Source organism: Strigops habroptila, chromosome 6 (genome assembly GCF_004027225.2).
Source record: "Strigops habroptila isolate Jane chromosome 6, bStrHab1.2.pri, whole genome shotgun sequence".
Taxonomy (NCBI): Eukaryota; Metazoa; Chordata; class Aves; order Psittaciformes; family Psittacidae; genus Strigops; species Strigops habroptila.
The window spans coordinates 32,640,005-32,656,154 of record NC_044282.2 but is presented as its reverse complement, the minus strand read 5'-3'; the positions used below and the strand labels follow the sequence as shown (position 1 = coordinate 32,656,154).

Below are 16,150 nucleotides of genomic sequence, written 5' to 3'. Positions count from 1 at the left end.
AGAGCCGCGGGCGGCGCGGAACGCCCGGCGCAGGAGCCGGGGATGCGGCGGACGCGGGATTCGGCGCCGCCGGCCTCTGCCTGACCGCGAGCGCAGCCCCCCGGCGGCAGCTGCGAGTCTGCGGCACCCGCCAGGCTCCGGCACCCGCCGCCTCTCGGCGCCGGGGAGCAGGAAGCGGTGCTCGGCCGGCGCGGCCGGCGCCCAGCGCCTCCCCCCGCCGTCCGCCACTCCCCGCCCAGTGCAGAGCGGGCGCCGGCGGCACGGCCCGCCGCGGGAGCAGCAGGCGCTGGCGTCGGATGCCTGCGCTACGCCATCCCGGTGCTGCCGCGGCCTGGACTCCGCGGGGAGCGCGGGCGAGGAGGAGGCGGCGGCGGGCTATCGGCGGGCAGCGGCGGCCGCTCCTTTGTGTCCCAGGTCGGTGCTGGGGGAGCGGCGAGGGAGCGCGGAGCTCTGGGGAAGAGCGGCAGGGCGGGCTGGGGCGCTCGGCGGGAGCGCGTCCTGGCCCTTCCCGTGGGGCTGCGGCGGGGGGCCGGCGGGCGCCAAAGGTGCCCCTCTGTGCCCGGCCTGTGCCCGCCGCGGGCATGGCGGGCGGAGGACTTGTTTGTGTCGGCTGACCACGGTCCCCGGCAGCAAAACTCCGGGAGCTTCTCCGCAGCCCGGCCTGGGGAAGGGGGGAGCGGCGAGGCGGAGTAGGGGGTTAGCGGCCGCCCGGCGGCTCGTCCAGCTCAGCCATGGGGCAGGGGACGCTGCCGCCCCCACCTAGTCCCCTCCGGCTCCTCGCCTGCTGCGTTGTCCCTCCGGGTGGGGGGCGGCTTGTGGCCGCCGGGAGTGGCTTGTGGCGGGGGAAGTTTCAGCCCGGGCACCGTGTCGCCGCCGTTGTTGATTGTTTATCGCCGTGAGGCGGCGCCGAAAATAGGTCAGAAATAGCGTCCACCCAGTCCCCTCCGTGAAGTGCCCGAGTACCGGCCGCGGTGCTGGGGCACTCGGAGGCACTGCTGCCTTCTCCCGCCTTGCCTTCCTGAGAAATGCCGGATTCTCCCAGCGTTTGAAACGGTGTTTGTGTGGGTTTCCATTTATTTATTTATTTTAATATCGTGTCTTCGTGCGGTGTGGAAAGTTGCTGGCCGACCTTAGGAATAGCTCCCGGCTATTTCCTGGTGCGCGGAGGGCTGCACTGCCGCCTCCCCCACCACCACCGCCGGCGGCCGCCGCTGCCCGGCGTGGCTCTGCGGGCCCGGGCCGAGCCGAGCCGAGCCGGGGAAAAACCCATTTCTCCCCTCGAAAAGCGGCTGTGCACTGCGGTGTGTGCGGCAGGGCGCCCCAGCTACGCGGTTCCTGCTCTCCTCAGCAGATGCTCTCAACTCCTGTTACCATCCGTTGGGGTGAATTACCCTTAGGACGCTAACGGCAGAATTTGCACGATGTGTAAAGCGGTCTCGTGGAAATAAGCGTTTTTTTCTGTGTTGTGTTGTTTCAACCAAAATAGAACTTACTTGAAAACTTTATTTAATGGTTATGTGCTGCAGACATGCAGCTTCGAAGAGAAATCGCATAGCATAACATGTTAAAAAATTAGAATTGGGGGGATTTACAGTCATGTTGATATTGTAAGTAAAGAGGTTGTTTGTGCTGAAGTGTTTAAGCCCACTTCCCTTTTATCTTCTTGCAGTGGGTTCTTCTGATTGAAAGGTAAACAAACTTGTGTTTGAAGTCCTCTGTTTTATCAAGAAAGTGGCCATAAACGTCTGTTTTCTTTTACTAGGGTTTGCTTTGTTTTAGAAAGATTTCAGTCAGTTAGCTTACTGTTGTTTTATACGTGGGCAAAGCCTGAGCTAAAATCCGCATACACCGCTTTCTAGTTTGCTGGACTGAAAACAAGCAGGGAATGCTACTGCGTGTGATCTTTATTACTCTGGAAGGAAATGTATTACATTTTCATCCCTAAAATTTCTCTTACTTAGCATTTTGATTGTGAAGAAAAAACTGCTTGGCCCTTGCTAAAGGATAACTGTCCCTCTCCAAACCTAGTTCAGTAAAGTTATGTTTCACTGGCAATTTATGTCTTTTTCAGAATGAAAGAATTCTGGGTTTGTGGAGGAGCAAGTCAGGTACTTCAGCATAGTGTTTATTATTTCAGTCAACAATTCACTGAGCATTAGAACTGGAAATAGTGTTTTGTAGCAAGTGAACAATAATCCGGGCTCTGACTGTATTTTTGCAAATACTTTACATGAATGAAACACAGAATCATCTTGCTCTCTTTCTTCCATATGACTGTGCCAGTAGTCACAGTCTGAGTACCTGGAGTTGGTATGTCAGAGCACAGCTATAAATCTTAGTCTGTGGTTTCCTTGGATGGACCAACTTGTTCTCCTTTTCCTGCCTCTCACTTTTTGCTTTCTCCTGTAAGCAGCATAAGTCAATTCTTCATTTTTTCTTCAGTAATCAATAAAAATAACATTTTTATGTGATTTGAGGTAATTCTTTGGAAGGCTTTAAATTTCCCTTATGTGCAATATAATCCTACAAAACTGGTATGAGTTGACTGATATAATATGTGAAAATACTAGTTTTGTTCTTAAATTAACACTTATTAAGAAAATTGATCTGTTAACCTTCACTTCAAATTACAGTTGGTACAACTGGCCTGGGTAAGGTTTTGCATGCACAGTAATCAGTAATAGTAAAGTGCACACAGCAACCAAAATCTATCTTCAAAACTAGTTTGGGAAATGTGTCAGACAACACATTTGTTGATTCAGTTTAATTCCATTGCTATAGAACTTAGTTCAGCAAAACCTCAAAAATAACAGCGCAGGTTCTCTTCAGGTTTCAGAAGAGCGAAGCCCTGGTGTCTCTTCTGAAGCCAGTGAAGCCCCAGTGATGGATCTGAAACTGTTACCTGGCGCTCTCGTTTTGTGGTTTTAATGTTTCCCTTGGAAGTACCAGGGTTCCAAAGCCCAGATTCTAGGGCTGATTTTTGCATTTTTATCCCAGAAGAATTAGTGAACACAGTTCCCAAGCAGGGAGAGATGTGGCAATTGAGATCCATTGCTCTCTCTAGCTCTCCCTGTTGATTTTGCTAGTCAGCTCTCCACTGAGGAAGACTCTGGTGGACTTTATTTTAGTGGTTTTAAGATGTTGTAAGCAACCTGCAACAGGACGTTTCAGTATCTCATTCCCACCAGGTTATAGTCCAGTGTTTTGGTGCAAGCTTCTCCCTGAGGGTGCTGGAAGTGATTAGAATGGGATATGTATGCCACAACCATCTGACTGGCTGTGGAGTTGGATAGGAAAGCAAATTCTGGCAGAAGGGTGAGGCAGATTGCTGAGTGACAAGGGTTTGAACTGCTGCAGGTAAAGATATGGGAGCCCTGCCTAAGCTCCGACTCTTGCACTGTTATTTCTTTGAAGAGAACCTAGCTGTCTGCACCAACCTAGGAGGCAGCACGTGAATGTTAATGCGGTGCTGAGAGTACTGGTGTCTGTGTCTCTCAGCCTGGGTGCTGTCCTGAACAAATGCGAAAGTTAAACTGGTGCCAAAGATGGACCTCAGTGTTAGAATTATAGTAAATGGTTGTCAATTCTTGTACTGTTGACCTTGTTTCGGTGTCTGAAGTTATTATTGATGTGGACCAGTGCTTCTCACCCCTGCTTTCTTCTTCATATACTTTGTGTTTTCTGTCTTGAAATTCTTTCATTCCTTCTCAGCCCCCATCCCTACAGACTGTGGCGTAGGCTTGGCAGAATATACCCTCTCGTTAATTAAGGTGGAAGGATTGCACCCTTTTCTTCCATATGGAAAAATACAGTCTCACTAGCGCTTTGTTTTCATGACAGGATAGACCAGTAGCGTCTGTGCACTGACCAGCAGTTGTTCCTGATGGGTATTTGTTTTACCAGCCTGCTGTTGTATGTCAGGTACCTCTGCCACGCCCTGGGCTCAGAGAGCTTGTAGTCGGAATAAGCATCCGTGTGAAGTACCAGCACATTCAATTTCTCTTTTGGTTAAGCTATGAGCATAACTTAAGAGTTTCTTGAATTACAAATTATTTAACCTTGCATTTATTTTCCCTCCTGGAAAGCTTGGAAAAAGCTTGGAAAATGTTTTGGTTTTGTTTTTTTTTTTTTTTAAATTAGAAGTTTGTGTATATAGCAACCGTCAAATGCTTTATACGTAGGATATAGGATCCTATATGGGAGCCTTCAAGTCACAAACTTGCTGTTTTAAATCAGGAGTGAAGAGACAGTTTGACTGGTTAAATCCATGTAAAAGCCACTTTTTCTTGTCCCTGTGAGCTTGCTACAACCGGATTATGTTTCTGAATAAATGCTACTTCTGTGGTTTTCTGCCACAGCTAGGCAAACCACTAAAGTATGTCCTTACATTTTGTCAGCATTCATGCACCGTGTGTTTTCTGTCTGGCAAGACACGGGTTTTTTTGTTTGTTAAAGCATCTGCTGATTCTGGCTTGCTCTAGTGTTTTACCAGGCACCTTTTGATCACTTTCATTCATGGGATACATCTCCTGAAGTATTGTGTATAGAAAATTACATAGTTGTAGAAATATGAACATAGCAGTTAAATATTTATGCATTCGTTTCTAGTAAAAGCAGTTGATGTGTTGATCATGCGATATCACTGATATTTGTAGAAGTCTGTTGCACAAATTGTCTCCCTCAAAGAACAATACATGGAACATTTGAGGTAACAAGAGTGTACAGCAAAGAGTAGACAAGAAAATAAATCTGAAAGGGGGGAAATAAGTTTGCTGTAGTTTGGGGTCAGGGAGAAGCCAGGTGAGCAAACTGTGTTTACTTCAAGCAGGAAATCAGTGACAACACTATTCTTGGAAAGAACAGGCAGACAAATAAGGAACAGAATGAAACATCACAGTTCAACTTACAAGTGGAACAAAAGTTGAAAATGCTAAAGCAGACTGAAACGAAATCAGTTCTGGTTTTTGTTAGATGGTTCCAGTGCTATCTTCTTTTTTTTCTCTCTCCCTTTTTTTTTTTTTTAAATGGATTTTTCTTTAGGAGTTTTGGAATTGGAAGCATTTTCAGTACTAAGAATCTTGAACTTTATATTTTGCAAGCAGTTTTATTGGAAATAAGATACGAAGTTTCCCTTATATTTCTTACTAAAACGAAATTTTAGATTTCCTCATTTCTGAATTGCGTGGTTTGTATCAGGAAAATTGAAAACTTACTACTTTTAATTTTCAAATGAAAATTTATAAATTTCTTTGCCTTAATACTGTATAATTATGTATCTACATATATGTGCATATAGCTTGCTGAATCTCATTTATATAATAAATCAAACCTGCACATACCACACTGCCAAATTCTTATAATTAAGAAGAAGAAATCTACAGTATTCATCAGTTGTGCAGGGAGCCTTACACTTGGCTTCTGACATTTTGAGATAATAAACTGGTTTGTTTTTCACGTCTTGCTCTGCTTAGTATAGTCACAAGCTTGTTCATGTGCTGTAACTTCATGAATCTATCACTGTTAAGTGATCAAGGCATAGATCATTCATTACCTGTTGGGTATAGGATGTTAAGCTATGATAAGCTTATCACACTTTCTAGCTGTAAAATAAACTGACTTCTCTTTATGCTTTAGATAATTTTCTAAAGTTAATAAGCAAGGTTTCGCATAAAATTTTCATGTCAGAATGGCTTGCAGTTTATCATTTATCTTCTTTCTATTCAAACTTGCAAAAGAAATGTGATAGTATTTGCTCTTCTGCTGGTTTAAGAAGTATTATTCAAAGAAACTGTACTTTTTTCCCAGGCTGTCAGTTCAGTTGGCACTTGACAATTTTTCTGCATAATGATTGTATATTTCCATGTAAAAAAAAATAATCCATCTAGTGTAATTAATACTGCTGTCTTTTAGTAGTAGAGGTATTTGCATATCTAGTACTTTTAAACTACAGTATATATTGCTTGTCTGCCTATTTATGTGGCCCATCCAGCTGTCTACAAATGCTATATTTCTACAAATATATTTTTTTTAAGTTTTTCTGAATTTTCTGGGCAAACTCTCAGATTAAACCAGCTATCAGATAATTCTAGGGCCTATGGTTTCATCCACCTCTGACCTTAAACCTTTCACCTCAGTGAAATAATTCAGATCAAAATGTGCCAAGATACTCAGAGTATTTGAAGTGCCAAAACAATGGTGCATAGATAGTAGAAAACATACCTTTTACTGCTTTACTTGTAAAACAGCATTGAGGAAAAAACCTTGTGACAGTTGGGGTCAATACACCTCAAGACTTGGATCTTCAAGTTCACAGCCATTCTGTCAGGCTGGACTTCTCTTTCTAATGAAAGCCCTTGCTACTGGGACAGAAGCTCTGAGCCACTGATTTAACTCTTAATTTTACTGAAGATACGACCTTTTCTGTGGAAAGTACATTGTATGGCTCTGAAATTAATTTGTATGCCAGCTAATGCTACAAACGTTTGGTCTGGATTTGGGTTGGTGACTACAGGCTCTAAGAGATGTGTACCTGCGTTTTGACTCATGAAAGGTGTAAAAGCTGAGAAGAGTTTAGATGGAAAGATGAATTTTCATGGCTGGCCAATATGGTCAGCTCTCGGTTTGTCCTTCTAAGGTAGGGAACAAGGACCTGTTTGAAAACAAACCAGCTGCACTATCGATAGGGTAGGGAAAAACCTCTGATGACTTTGGTTCCTGGTTGTTGGGCCTTTTTCCCCTGGATGTCTTATGTTGTATTTAATAGGTTTTTTTGCTTGTAGCAAATTTGGAAGTAGCATATAAGGGATTTAATGATAACCAAACATTAGTACAAGAATTTCTGACTAAATATAACAAGGAAATGGTAGGAGAAAAGGAGTGAACAAAGCCTGTCCCGTATAAGACATTGTCAAAAAATGTTTAAATAGCGTTGGTGATGGTTCAAGCTAATTCAAATAGGTTTACTGCTCTGTTTTCATGTGACCCTTCAAGTCTTCCCATTGAAGCTACTGAAGGTGATCATTAGACTTCTTCTATTTTGAATGTGTAATTTCAGAAACAGAGCTATGCCATTTTAGGTTTGTGTCACTTATTCAGTGACTTCTCCTGCAGCAGCCTTGTTCTGTCAGTTAAATGCCATACGGAGTTTAACTGACAGAGGGGTACAAAGCCTTCAAGCCACAGAATAAACAAAAGCAAAACTTCAATTTGATAAGGCTGTTATATTTGTCTGTTTAATAGCGACTCTTTAAGCAACTTCTATTTTGGCACTGTAGTGAGGGGGGAAGCAGCACCAGATGTGTGTCTCTCTTCCTCCATGACAGAGAGTGGAGGAGCCCTCCTTTAGGAAAAATTGTTCCTGTCCCCCAGCACCTGATCTATCGGTTGGTAACTGTGGGAAGAGCGTGTTTCTGGGCCTGTTGGGACAGAGAGCTGCTGGAAGCTGATCAGCTTTCCAGCCTCCCATGCCTCCTTCAGGAAAGAAATATCCCTGACCGGGTTGCCAGGGCAGGTTCCCAGGTGAGCGGTTGCCTCCCTGGGAAGCTGGGCTGTGAGGAGGGGGCAGGACAAGCCTGCTGAGCAGGGGAAAGGTTAAACTGGGCTGGTGCTTGGGCTCTGGGGCTGTGTCCTTCCCTGAGGGGGAGGAGTACTGTCTCCTTCCTCTTTCAACTTGCAAAAGTAAATATAAGGAAGAAATAGAGGGTATTTTACCTCAGGAATGGCTGTGAGAAGGGCCAGTTTCTCTCACCCTGCCACTTAAACTGCTTTGCTGCGCTGAGGCCGTGGCCTAAGGAGATGGGCACGCTCTGGGGACGGCTGGTCAGGGGATCCACTGTGTTGTGCTGCCGCTCACCTTCCCTTCCCCATCGCTGCGATGGCACTGCTATTTGTGGAGCTGTGCTTTGAAACAGGATAAGGAAGTGATCTGATCAAGCCCTGTAAAAATAGAGTATTCTAAAATGGTAACCAATTCATTTTAAAATGCTGTCCCATGAGAACTGTGTTGGCAGTGTTGCAGGGGCGATGTGCTGATGCTGTGAAGATGGGAACGAGCACCTGGGGCAGGAACTTCTGAAGCTGTTGATGGTGTGGAAGACTTCATGTAGTTTCACGGCCACAGTTGGCTTAAATTCTTGCTGTGCCTTTGCTCACTTCTTCAGAGTTAGATGTTAATATTGGCTTTCTCTTTCAGAGGTATCAGTGCAGCTGTTTGTGGAGGCTGTGCTGTTTTGAATCAGTGAAATGTTGTGGTTTAAATTGAAAACAAACAAACCAACCCAAAAAATTCACAGAGTAACCTCCAAAATACCCATAAAGGTTTGTTGTGGTGGTGGTAGGTTTTTTCCCTGCCCCAGCTGCCAGTACAATTACAGAGATGACTGTTTGTGGGGTGGGTGGGAGCAAGTCTCCAAGGGTAGCAGAGGGAAATCCTTTGAAGACTTTGCTGCTGATAATCTATAACATGCTGTTTTATCACATCCATTCTTCATATAGCATATATGCTAAGCTGTGCTCAGTTTGTTAAAGGTGCCATCACAGTTGTCCTCCGCTGCTGGTCAGTGCCTTCTTTACTTGACTCTTGTTTCTTCAGAAACTTCTTTTGCTGAGCATTTGTCCATCAGAAAGCACGTGAAGTACTGTATTTAGTCCCTTCTCTTCTAAAGCAGATGAAAAAAAGCAGGGAGTGATTTGATTTTATTTGGGGTTGGGAGTGTGCGTGCTTGGTTGGTTGGTTTTGTTGTTGTATTTTTTGTTCGTTTGTTTGTTTTTCCTAGTAGCTGTTGGGTCAGATCTGGTTTGCTCCAGGCTCCAGTGGTAGAAAAGAAGGTGGGGGACATCAAGGATAGAGCATGAAAATCTGGTGCTTGACTGGTTTTGGTAATAGCTAAGAAAACTTATAAAGCTAGGTATTTTTCAGCTTAGTACTCTTAGATTTGAAGATAAGCAGGAAATGATTTGCTGGAGGTGCTGCCTGAGGTTGGCAGAGAAATGCATGGCTCTTCCTCGCCTGGTCAGTATGAAGATAAGCAAGCAGCAAGAGCTTGAAGTCTTTCACCAAAGTGACATGTAGATGTTTGTTTCATACAATATGTTCTTGAAAAGCTTTAATGCACATTCTGAAATAGTTTCCCATGTCCACATTAGGTCATTGCTTGCAATGGCAGTCTGCTTAAATGTCCTTCAGCCTTACGCATGTATCATACAGCCATAACTAAATTGTGCTTTATACTAGGCTGATATGGATTTGACTTTAAAATGAATGTGTATTTTGTGGAAGAGTTGCAGGGAGGGTCTTAGAAGACCTGTAGTCAGAAAATCATTAACAAAGGAAGAAGAAAATAAGGATCTATGACATTTCTCTGGTGGGTGGCAGTGAACAGAAATTATGAGAAGATGAAATCAGTGTTTTATATTTCCATAGTTTTTAGATTTTTCTTTTGCATTGACAATCAAAGAATCAAACTTTTAACCTAAATTTTTTCACTATAATGCTTGTCTTGAATTGTTTTGTGAAAATGGTAGGAAACTGGAAGCCAAACCACAGGGAAAAACATGAAATTAAGGATTATGTTTTTAAACATGTTGCAGTGTAAAGCCAACCCCAAATCAGCTGACTTCATATTAGGTTTGTAACATTAGGTGTTGTAAAATAAAATAGGCTTTGATGCAGTACTCCTCTGTGTTTCTAAATAAACTTAAATCTGCATGGAAGTCCTAGGACAGTCACTGTTTTTCCATCTTGGCCCATCCAGCCTATCACCATACGTGATACTAGTGCAGGAGTTACCAAGGAAGTGGTTTTGTGACTACTGATCCTGGATCAGATTTACTATCGGGTTATCTCCTAATGTAACTTTGATGAGGCAGGCAAACTATCACGTTTCTTAAGTTGATAAGTGTACACAGTACATCATTTGCGCTGACTTAATGCCTACTGTAGGAGGAAAGACAGTAACTGTTTGGCATAAAGCCTTCCAATACAAAATCAACCTGCCAAATCTAAACTGTTTTTACTGTCTTGACAAACCATAACCTCAGAGCAGGTATTGGAACTCAACTCTGTAAATTGTGCTTCTATTTAGAGAGGACAATAATATAGAATTATTACCTATTAAAAATAATCTGCTGAGTGTACATTTAGATTTATTTTTTATTTCTGTTGAAATCAAACTTTATATATTTTGCAATAATTTTGCTTGTTGTGGGAGACTTTTCTGATTCATAAAATATGGCACATTAATGACAGTCATTGCAGACATTTTAATGCCAAGTTCATCCATCCATGTGAGAGTTATTTTTCATTTGATGGCATTGCTTGGGACATGGAATTCAAAGAGATACTGCTCTCTTCCTTTTTATAAGTAGGAAAATGAATTATGTTTTAAGTACACTAAGAGCCTTAATATTTTATGATGAACCTATTCAGTTGGGCAGAATCAAATTATTTTAGTAAGCTTTCCTTTCCTACTTTATTAATTCTTACCTAGTGCACCTTTCATAAATTCTCGAGATTATGAGAAGGTGAGTGTATTAAGCTATGCAATTTGTTCTTTAAGCCAACATACTACACCTTGCAATTTATTTTCTTTTTAGTTTACTGTAATATCATTAGATGGTTTTTATGTAAAGTTCCAGAAGACTTTCTTCTGAATAGATTGTTAGGAAAAGATTGATTACATGAATTGAAAATTATAAGCAAAATATAAGTAATTAATTGATTTGCAGATATATTTCTAGCTACATTACTTCTGCTTTAGTTAGAGGTATTTATCTTTCATCACTGTTGTTAAGGTGGCTTGGTGGTGAATGGACAGCTTAACTGCTGATTTACGCTGTCCACTCTCCTTGGTGGTAGTGCATATCCTGAACTGCCACTGCTTTTCGTCAAAATGCTGCATTTTGCTGGTTTTCACTCAAAGGCAGTCACATTTGTGCCAGTTATTTCATTCCCTTTTAATCATAGCTTTTAAAATGTGGGTTTTCTTTTTAGGGGAAGTCTTTGTAAAAGGCAAATAAAACCTGCAGTTTGGTTTGCTCATGTTCTGTTTCCTCTTTCTTCACAAATTGCTGTTGAAACCATTGCCCAATTCAGGCTAATGTGGAAGAGGAGGGGGGATCTCGGAGATGATGAAATTTTTGTCTGGTATAAATTGGTGGCTGGAGAGAGAAGACACAGAACTTAGAGCCCATACTGGGAGTTAAAATACACAAGTCAGCTAGCATGAGGTCTGCTTTGCAGCAGCTGGCCAGTTGCTGTGGATATAGTTTCATCATACCTGCACGATGCGTGATCTTTTGCCTAGTCAAGGGCCCATGAGAGGCAGGGGGGGTTATTGTGGCCGAGGGTGAAGGACACATCAGTAGGAAAGCAAGCTTTTAACTGTGCTATTCACAGAACTTTTCATGTTAAACTTTTTAATGAGGAAGCTTAGAAATAACATGTTGTTTGTCAGACAGACAAAGACCAATGCTAGGGTAGAAGGGAATAAGCTTAATAAATGTTCAAGATGAATTATTGAATCACATACAGGATCTATTAATAGGGGAGAAAAAAAGAAATGAACGCAACATATTAATGACTTCCATGCTCAGTGGGAGTAATCAAGTTGTCAGCTTAAAGTAGTATGTATGTTGTTTTTATCAGTATGCTGCGTAGAGGACCAGTTATTGGTGCTAAATTTAAAGAAAAGTAGGAAAATTTGAATTTTAATGCCATATTAAGCTGGTTGTTTATCTAGCCCATTAAAATGTCATCGATACGTTGGATTAGGTTTGTTAGAAATGGTGAATCAAAGCTTGTAATGGCTGTCTGGAAAGTAATGTTCGGCTTAGAGAACCAGGCAAGAAGAAAATTGTAATGGTTGAGTTTTGCCCTGAGCCCATGAAATTAGGTCATTGTTTAACCATATTTAAGTAACTATGGTTATTTACATTAATACAATTATTTATAACTGTGAAGCTTTAATAAGGATGTAATTAATAATTCCAGATAGAAAGTAGTCTATTCTTTTGTCTTTTTCTGAGTTGCGGTCATGTTGCTTTTTAAAATTGGGTAATAAATTGAATAAGGTATCCTGGATATTCCTATTTAAGGTTGTTTGTTTGTTTGTCTGTTTCCTTGTTTTACAACATTATGGTTTTGCAATCCAGAATTTAATTAGTATTTCTTTTCTACCCCTTTACCTTTTTAATTATGGAGAACCAGGGTTTATTTGTAATGCTGGAGAGCTCTACAACCAGAATGCTGTGATACCAGGTGCCGCACAGCTGCGAAAAGGTTTCAAAGGGGAACAAGAGGGTTATGCTTGATGCAGTAGTCCAGGCTGTCTCTGCAGGGGATGCAGGGAGAGAGGTGAAGCGATCAAAATAACAGGCTGGTTCTTTGCAGTGCCATGCTGAACTAATGCATGCAGTGAATTACGCTTTTTCAGCCTCACAGTAACTAAAACAAAAGAGGATATTGGCTTCAGTGAGTTTTAGCTATATGGATAGATGGAATATATTTCTAATCACATGCAGAAAAATTTGGCAAGTTTTGTGCATAGTCTTGCCAAAGTCTGTGAGAACCCGGAGAAAACTAAATGAAAAATAGTGTCTAGGTTTACAGTCAGATTGTGCCATTGTGGGTGCTCAGAAAGTAGCTGTTAGCCTTGCAGGTCAGGTCAAGAACTCTGTTTCAGCTGGAGGCTGGGTCCAAGAAACAGCTAAAATTGGAAGTGGAGGCAGTTCTCAGGTGGAGGGACAAACCTATGAGTCATCGGCACAGAGGTAGATGGTCGCTGAATTTGTGTTGGCAGGTGCTGGGTCTCTGAGTGTGAAGGAGAAGAGGACAGGGAAGAAGAGGTCAGAGGTGGAGCTGCATAAAGCTCCTACCGCAACCTACAAGAAAAAAACCATCTGAAGACTGTTTTAAATGAGCAGCTAGAAGAAAACGGGGGGAAAATAAACATATTGTTGTATTTTCATTTATAGGATTCTGTATTTTTGCTTTTGACTTTTACTAAATATAAAATGTTAAATCTAAGGCTAGAAGAAGTTCAACTACTTAGAATTTTGCCTGTTTTCTCTCTCTTTTAAAAAGGAACTTAGTCTTTTTTTAAAAGACAACTGGTATGACACAGGTATTGCATTGTTAAACAAATGGAATGAATGTCGGTGCCATTTTGATGCGGCATTATGGTATTGGGATATTACTGGGGCATTATTGATAATTTGTGGTACCAAAGATGCAGTATGATACATCACATGCACAAGTGATTTCTATTTTTAAAAATCCCAGATAATGTATTTTTTTTATGCTCCACTTGCTGTCACCTACTCTCTGAAGCTAAGGCAACGCCAGTTCAGTGTCATGGCTTGCCTGCACAAGCTGTGATAGATTTTGTGTTTGTAATTCTCTGAAACTTACACACAGAAAGGATGCAAAGTTCCTCTAAGAAGGGCTAACTAAGCATTCTCTTTTCTTTGTGCCCGACATCTAAGGGTCATCAGAAAAAAGGGAGTCTTTGGTTGTTTTTCAGGGTATTTTTTAAATACGCTAATGGTTTAAGAATACTGGGGAGATAGACTGATTCTTAACAGTTTTAAGGTAGCAGTTTAGCAGGAGCTTCAAGGGGAGTTTCAGAATGTTAGGTGATGTTGATCTACCTGTAATGTTTGCTTTGAGAAAGTGAGTTCTTGGTTTCAGAGCTCTCCCCCTTGTCCCTTGAATTTCATCTCCCGAGTAGAAAGGAAATGAGATTTGCCAGCAGAATTTCAGCTGACCTATTCTGGTAAGTTGCCTCCTCCCTGGTAGCTATATGGACTTGTGGGGGCATGAGCTGTGTTTGATGACTCAGGCCAGAATATCCTCCTACCTCATCACTATGTTGCTGCTGGTGAGCTGAGAGACACACTGGAGATCATAGAATCGTAGATTCAACTAGGTTGGAACAGACCTTTAAGATCATCACATCCAACCATTACCCCAGGACTGCCAAGACCACCACTAAACCATGTCACTGAAGGCCTCATCTACACAGTTTTTAAAACTTCCAGAAGCACTTCCAGAAACAACCTAAACCACCCCTGGTGCAGCTTGCGGCCATTACTTCTTGTCCTATCGCTTGTTAACTTGGGAGAAGAGACCAAGACCCACCTCACTACAACCTCCTTTAAGGTAGTTGTAGAGAGCAGTAAGGTCCCCTCTGAGTCTTCTCCAGACTAAACACCTCAGTTCCCTCAGCCATGCCTCATAAGACACCTTATCCGGACTGTTCACCAGCTTTGTTGCCCTTTTCTGGACTTGCTCCAGCACCTCAATGTCGCTCTTGTAGTGAGGGGCCCAAAACTGAACACAGGATTCAAGGTGCGGCCTCACCAGTGCCGAGTACAGGGGGATGATCACTGCCCTGGCCCTGCTGGCCTCACTATTGCTGATACAGGCCAGGATGCCGCTGGCCTTCTTGGCTGCCTGGGCACAAGCTGCTCATGTTCATCAGCCACCAGTCAGCACCCCCAGGTCCTTTTCCACTGAGCAGCTTTCCAGCCACTCTTCCCCAGGCCTGTAGTGTTGCCTGGAGTTGTTGTGGCCCAAATGCAGGACTCAGTGCTTTACCTTGTTGAACCTCATACCATTGGCCACAGCCCATCAATCCAGCCTGTCCAGATTCCTGCAGAGCCTTCCTACCTTCAGCAGATCAATGCTCCTGCCCAGCTTGGTGTGGTCTGCAAACTTACTGAGGGTGCACTCGATCCCCTCATCCAGATCATCAGTAAAGATGTTAAACAACACTGGCCCTAACACCAAGCCCTGAGGGACACCGCTAGTGACTGGTTGCCGGGCAGATGTGATATCAAAGACCACAAGTCTTTGGGCTCTGCCAGTTTCCAACCCAGTGAAGAATATACCTATCCAGGCCATGAGCAGCCAGTTTCTCCAGGAGAGTGCTGTGGGAGACAATGTCAAATGCTTTACTTAAGTCCAAATACACAATATCCACAGCCTTTCCCCCATCAACCAGGCGGGTCACCTTTTGTAGAAGGAGATCAGGTTGGTCAAGCAGGACCTGCCCTTCATGAATCTGTGCTGACTGGGCCTGATCCCCCAGTTTTCCTGAACGTGCTCTGTGATCACACTCAGGGTGATCTGCTACATAACCTTCCTTGGCACTGAGGTCAGGCTGACAGGGTCTTCCTTCCTGCCCTTTCTGTAGAAAGGCATCACATTGGCCAATCTTCAGTCCTCTGGGAGCTGCCCACTAGACCAGGACTGCTGATAGATGATGGAAAGTGGCTTGTCAAGCTCTTCTGCCAGCTCCTTCAGTGCTCTTGGGTGTAACCCATACGGCCCCGTAGACTTGTATGGGTGGTTCAGGGTCGGGGTGACTGGGGGTGTACCAGAGTCCGCTGGGAACTGCATTTTAGAATTGCTTGGTGAAGATGGGGATAGTTTGGCTGAACATGGCAATGTCAGCTTTGCCAGAGCATTGGCCGCACAAGAAGTTTTATTCTTTTATTTTGGAAAAATAGGTATCAGACTGCTACACATGCAGAAGGCTGAAAACTGCAGTGCAGGAACTGGGGGCAGATGGGAGAATGGTGGTAGGTGGTACATGTGTAGTTACTGGAGAGGACATGATAGGGGCTGTTACTAGGATGCAGGAAAAGAGAATTAAGAGCATGAGTACTGAAAAGCTCTAGAGGTACTGCTCTTAGTAAGATGTTTTGTTTGTTTGTTTGTTTTTTAGTTCAAGCAGTATGTTTTTGACAGCAATAGCGAAGAACTGGAAGACTGGTTAATTAACATACTAAAATGGAGTATTTACCAGTGGAGGTAAGAGATTCTTTGAACATATTGTGGGTTTGTTTCTTTGCATTGTCTTGCAGTTCCCAACAGGTCAATGGCACTGTTACGCAAGCTTTTCTCTGAGAACAAAGCTTGTTTAGGAGGTTTCTATAAACCTCCATCTGTCTTTTCATTGCACTTTTAGGTGCTCTGATGCAGCTGCTGTATCACTAAAGTATCACTAAAATGATCAATTTAGAAAAAAAAAAACAGAATTGAGAAACATTTTTTTGCTTCTGATAGTCTTTTAAAATCTGATATCCTGTGATCCATTTTGTATTGTTGTCTCAGAAGAGATTAGTTCAGATAACTAAAGAAGTAGTG

The 16,150-nt window shown here is 43.0% G+C and overlaps 1 protein-coding gene across 9 annotated transcripts in view; it reads left to right on the top strand.

Annotated features, from left to right (window-relative positions):
• Positions 1-235: 235 nt before the first annotated feature.
• FAM135A (family with sequence similarity 135 member A) overlaps positions 236-16,150 on the top strand; it is a 91,063-nt gene continuing 75,148 nt past the window's right edge. For 3 of the 9 annotated variants that reach the window (XR_003991987.1, XM_030490444.1, XM_030490447.1), the window contains exon 1: positions 242-414. Coding sequence is in view for 3 of the 9 variants with exons in the window: in XM_030490444.1 (XP_030346304.1) it covers positions 297-414 (118 nt within the window). In the remaining 6 variants the exon portion in view is untranslated. Of the gene's footprint in view, positions 415-12,797; positions 13,773-15,728; positions 15,815-16,150 lie in introns of all 9 variants that reach the window. The other 6 variants (XM_030490448.2, XM_030490445.1, XR_003991986.1 and 3 more) reach the window with 4 other exon arrangements.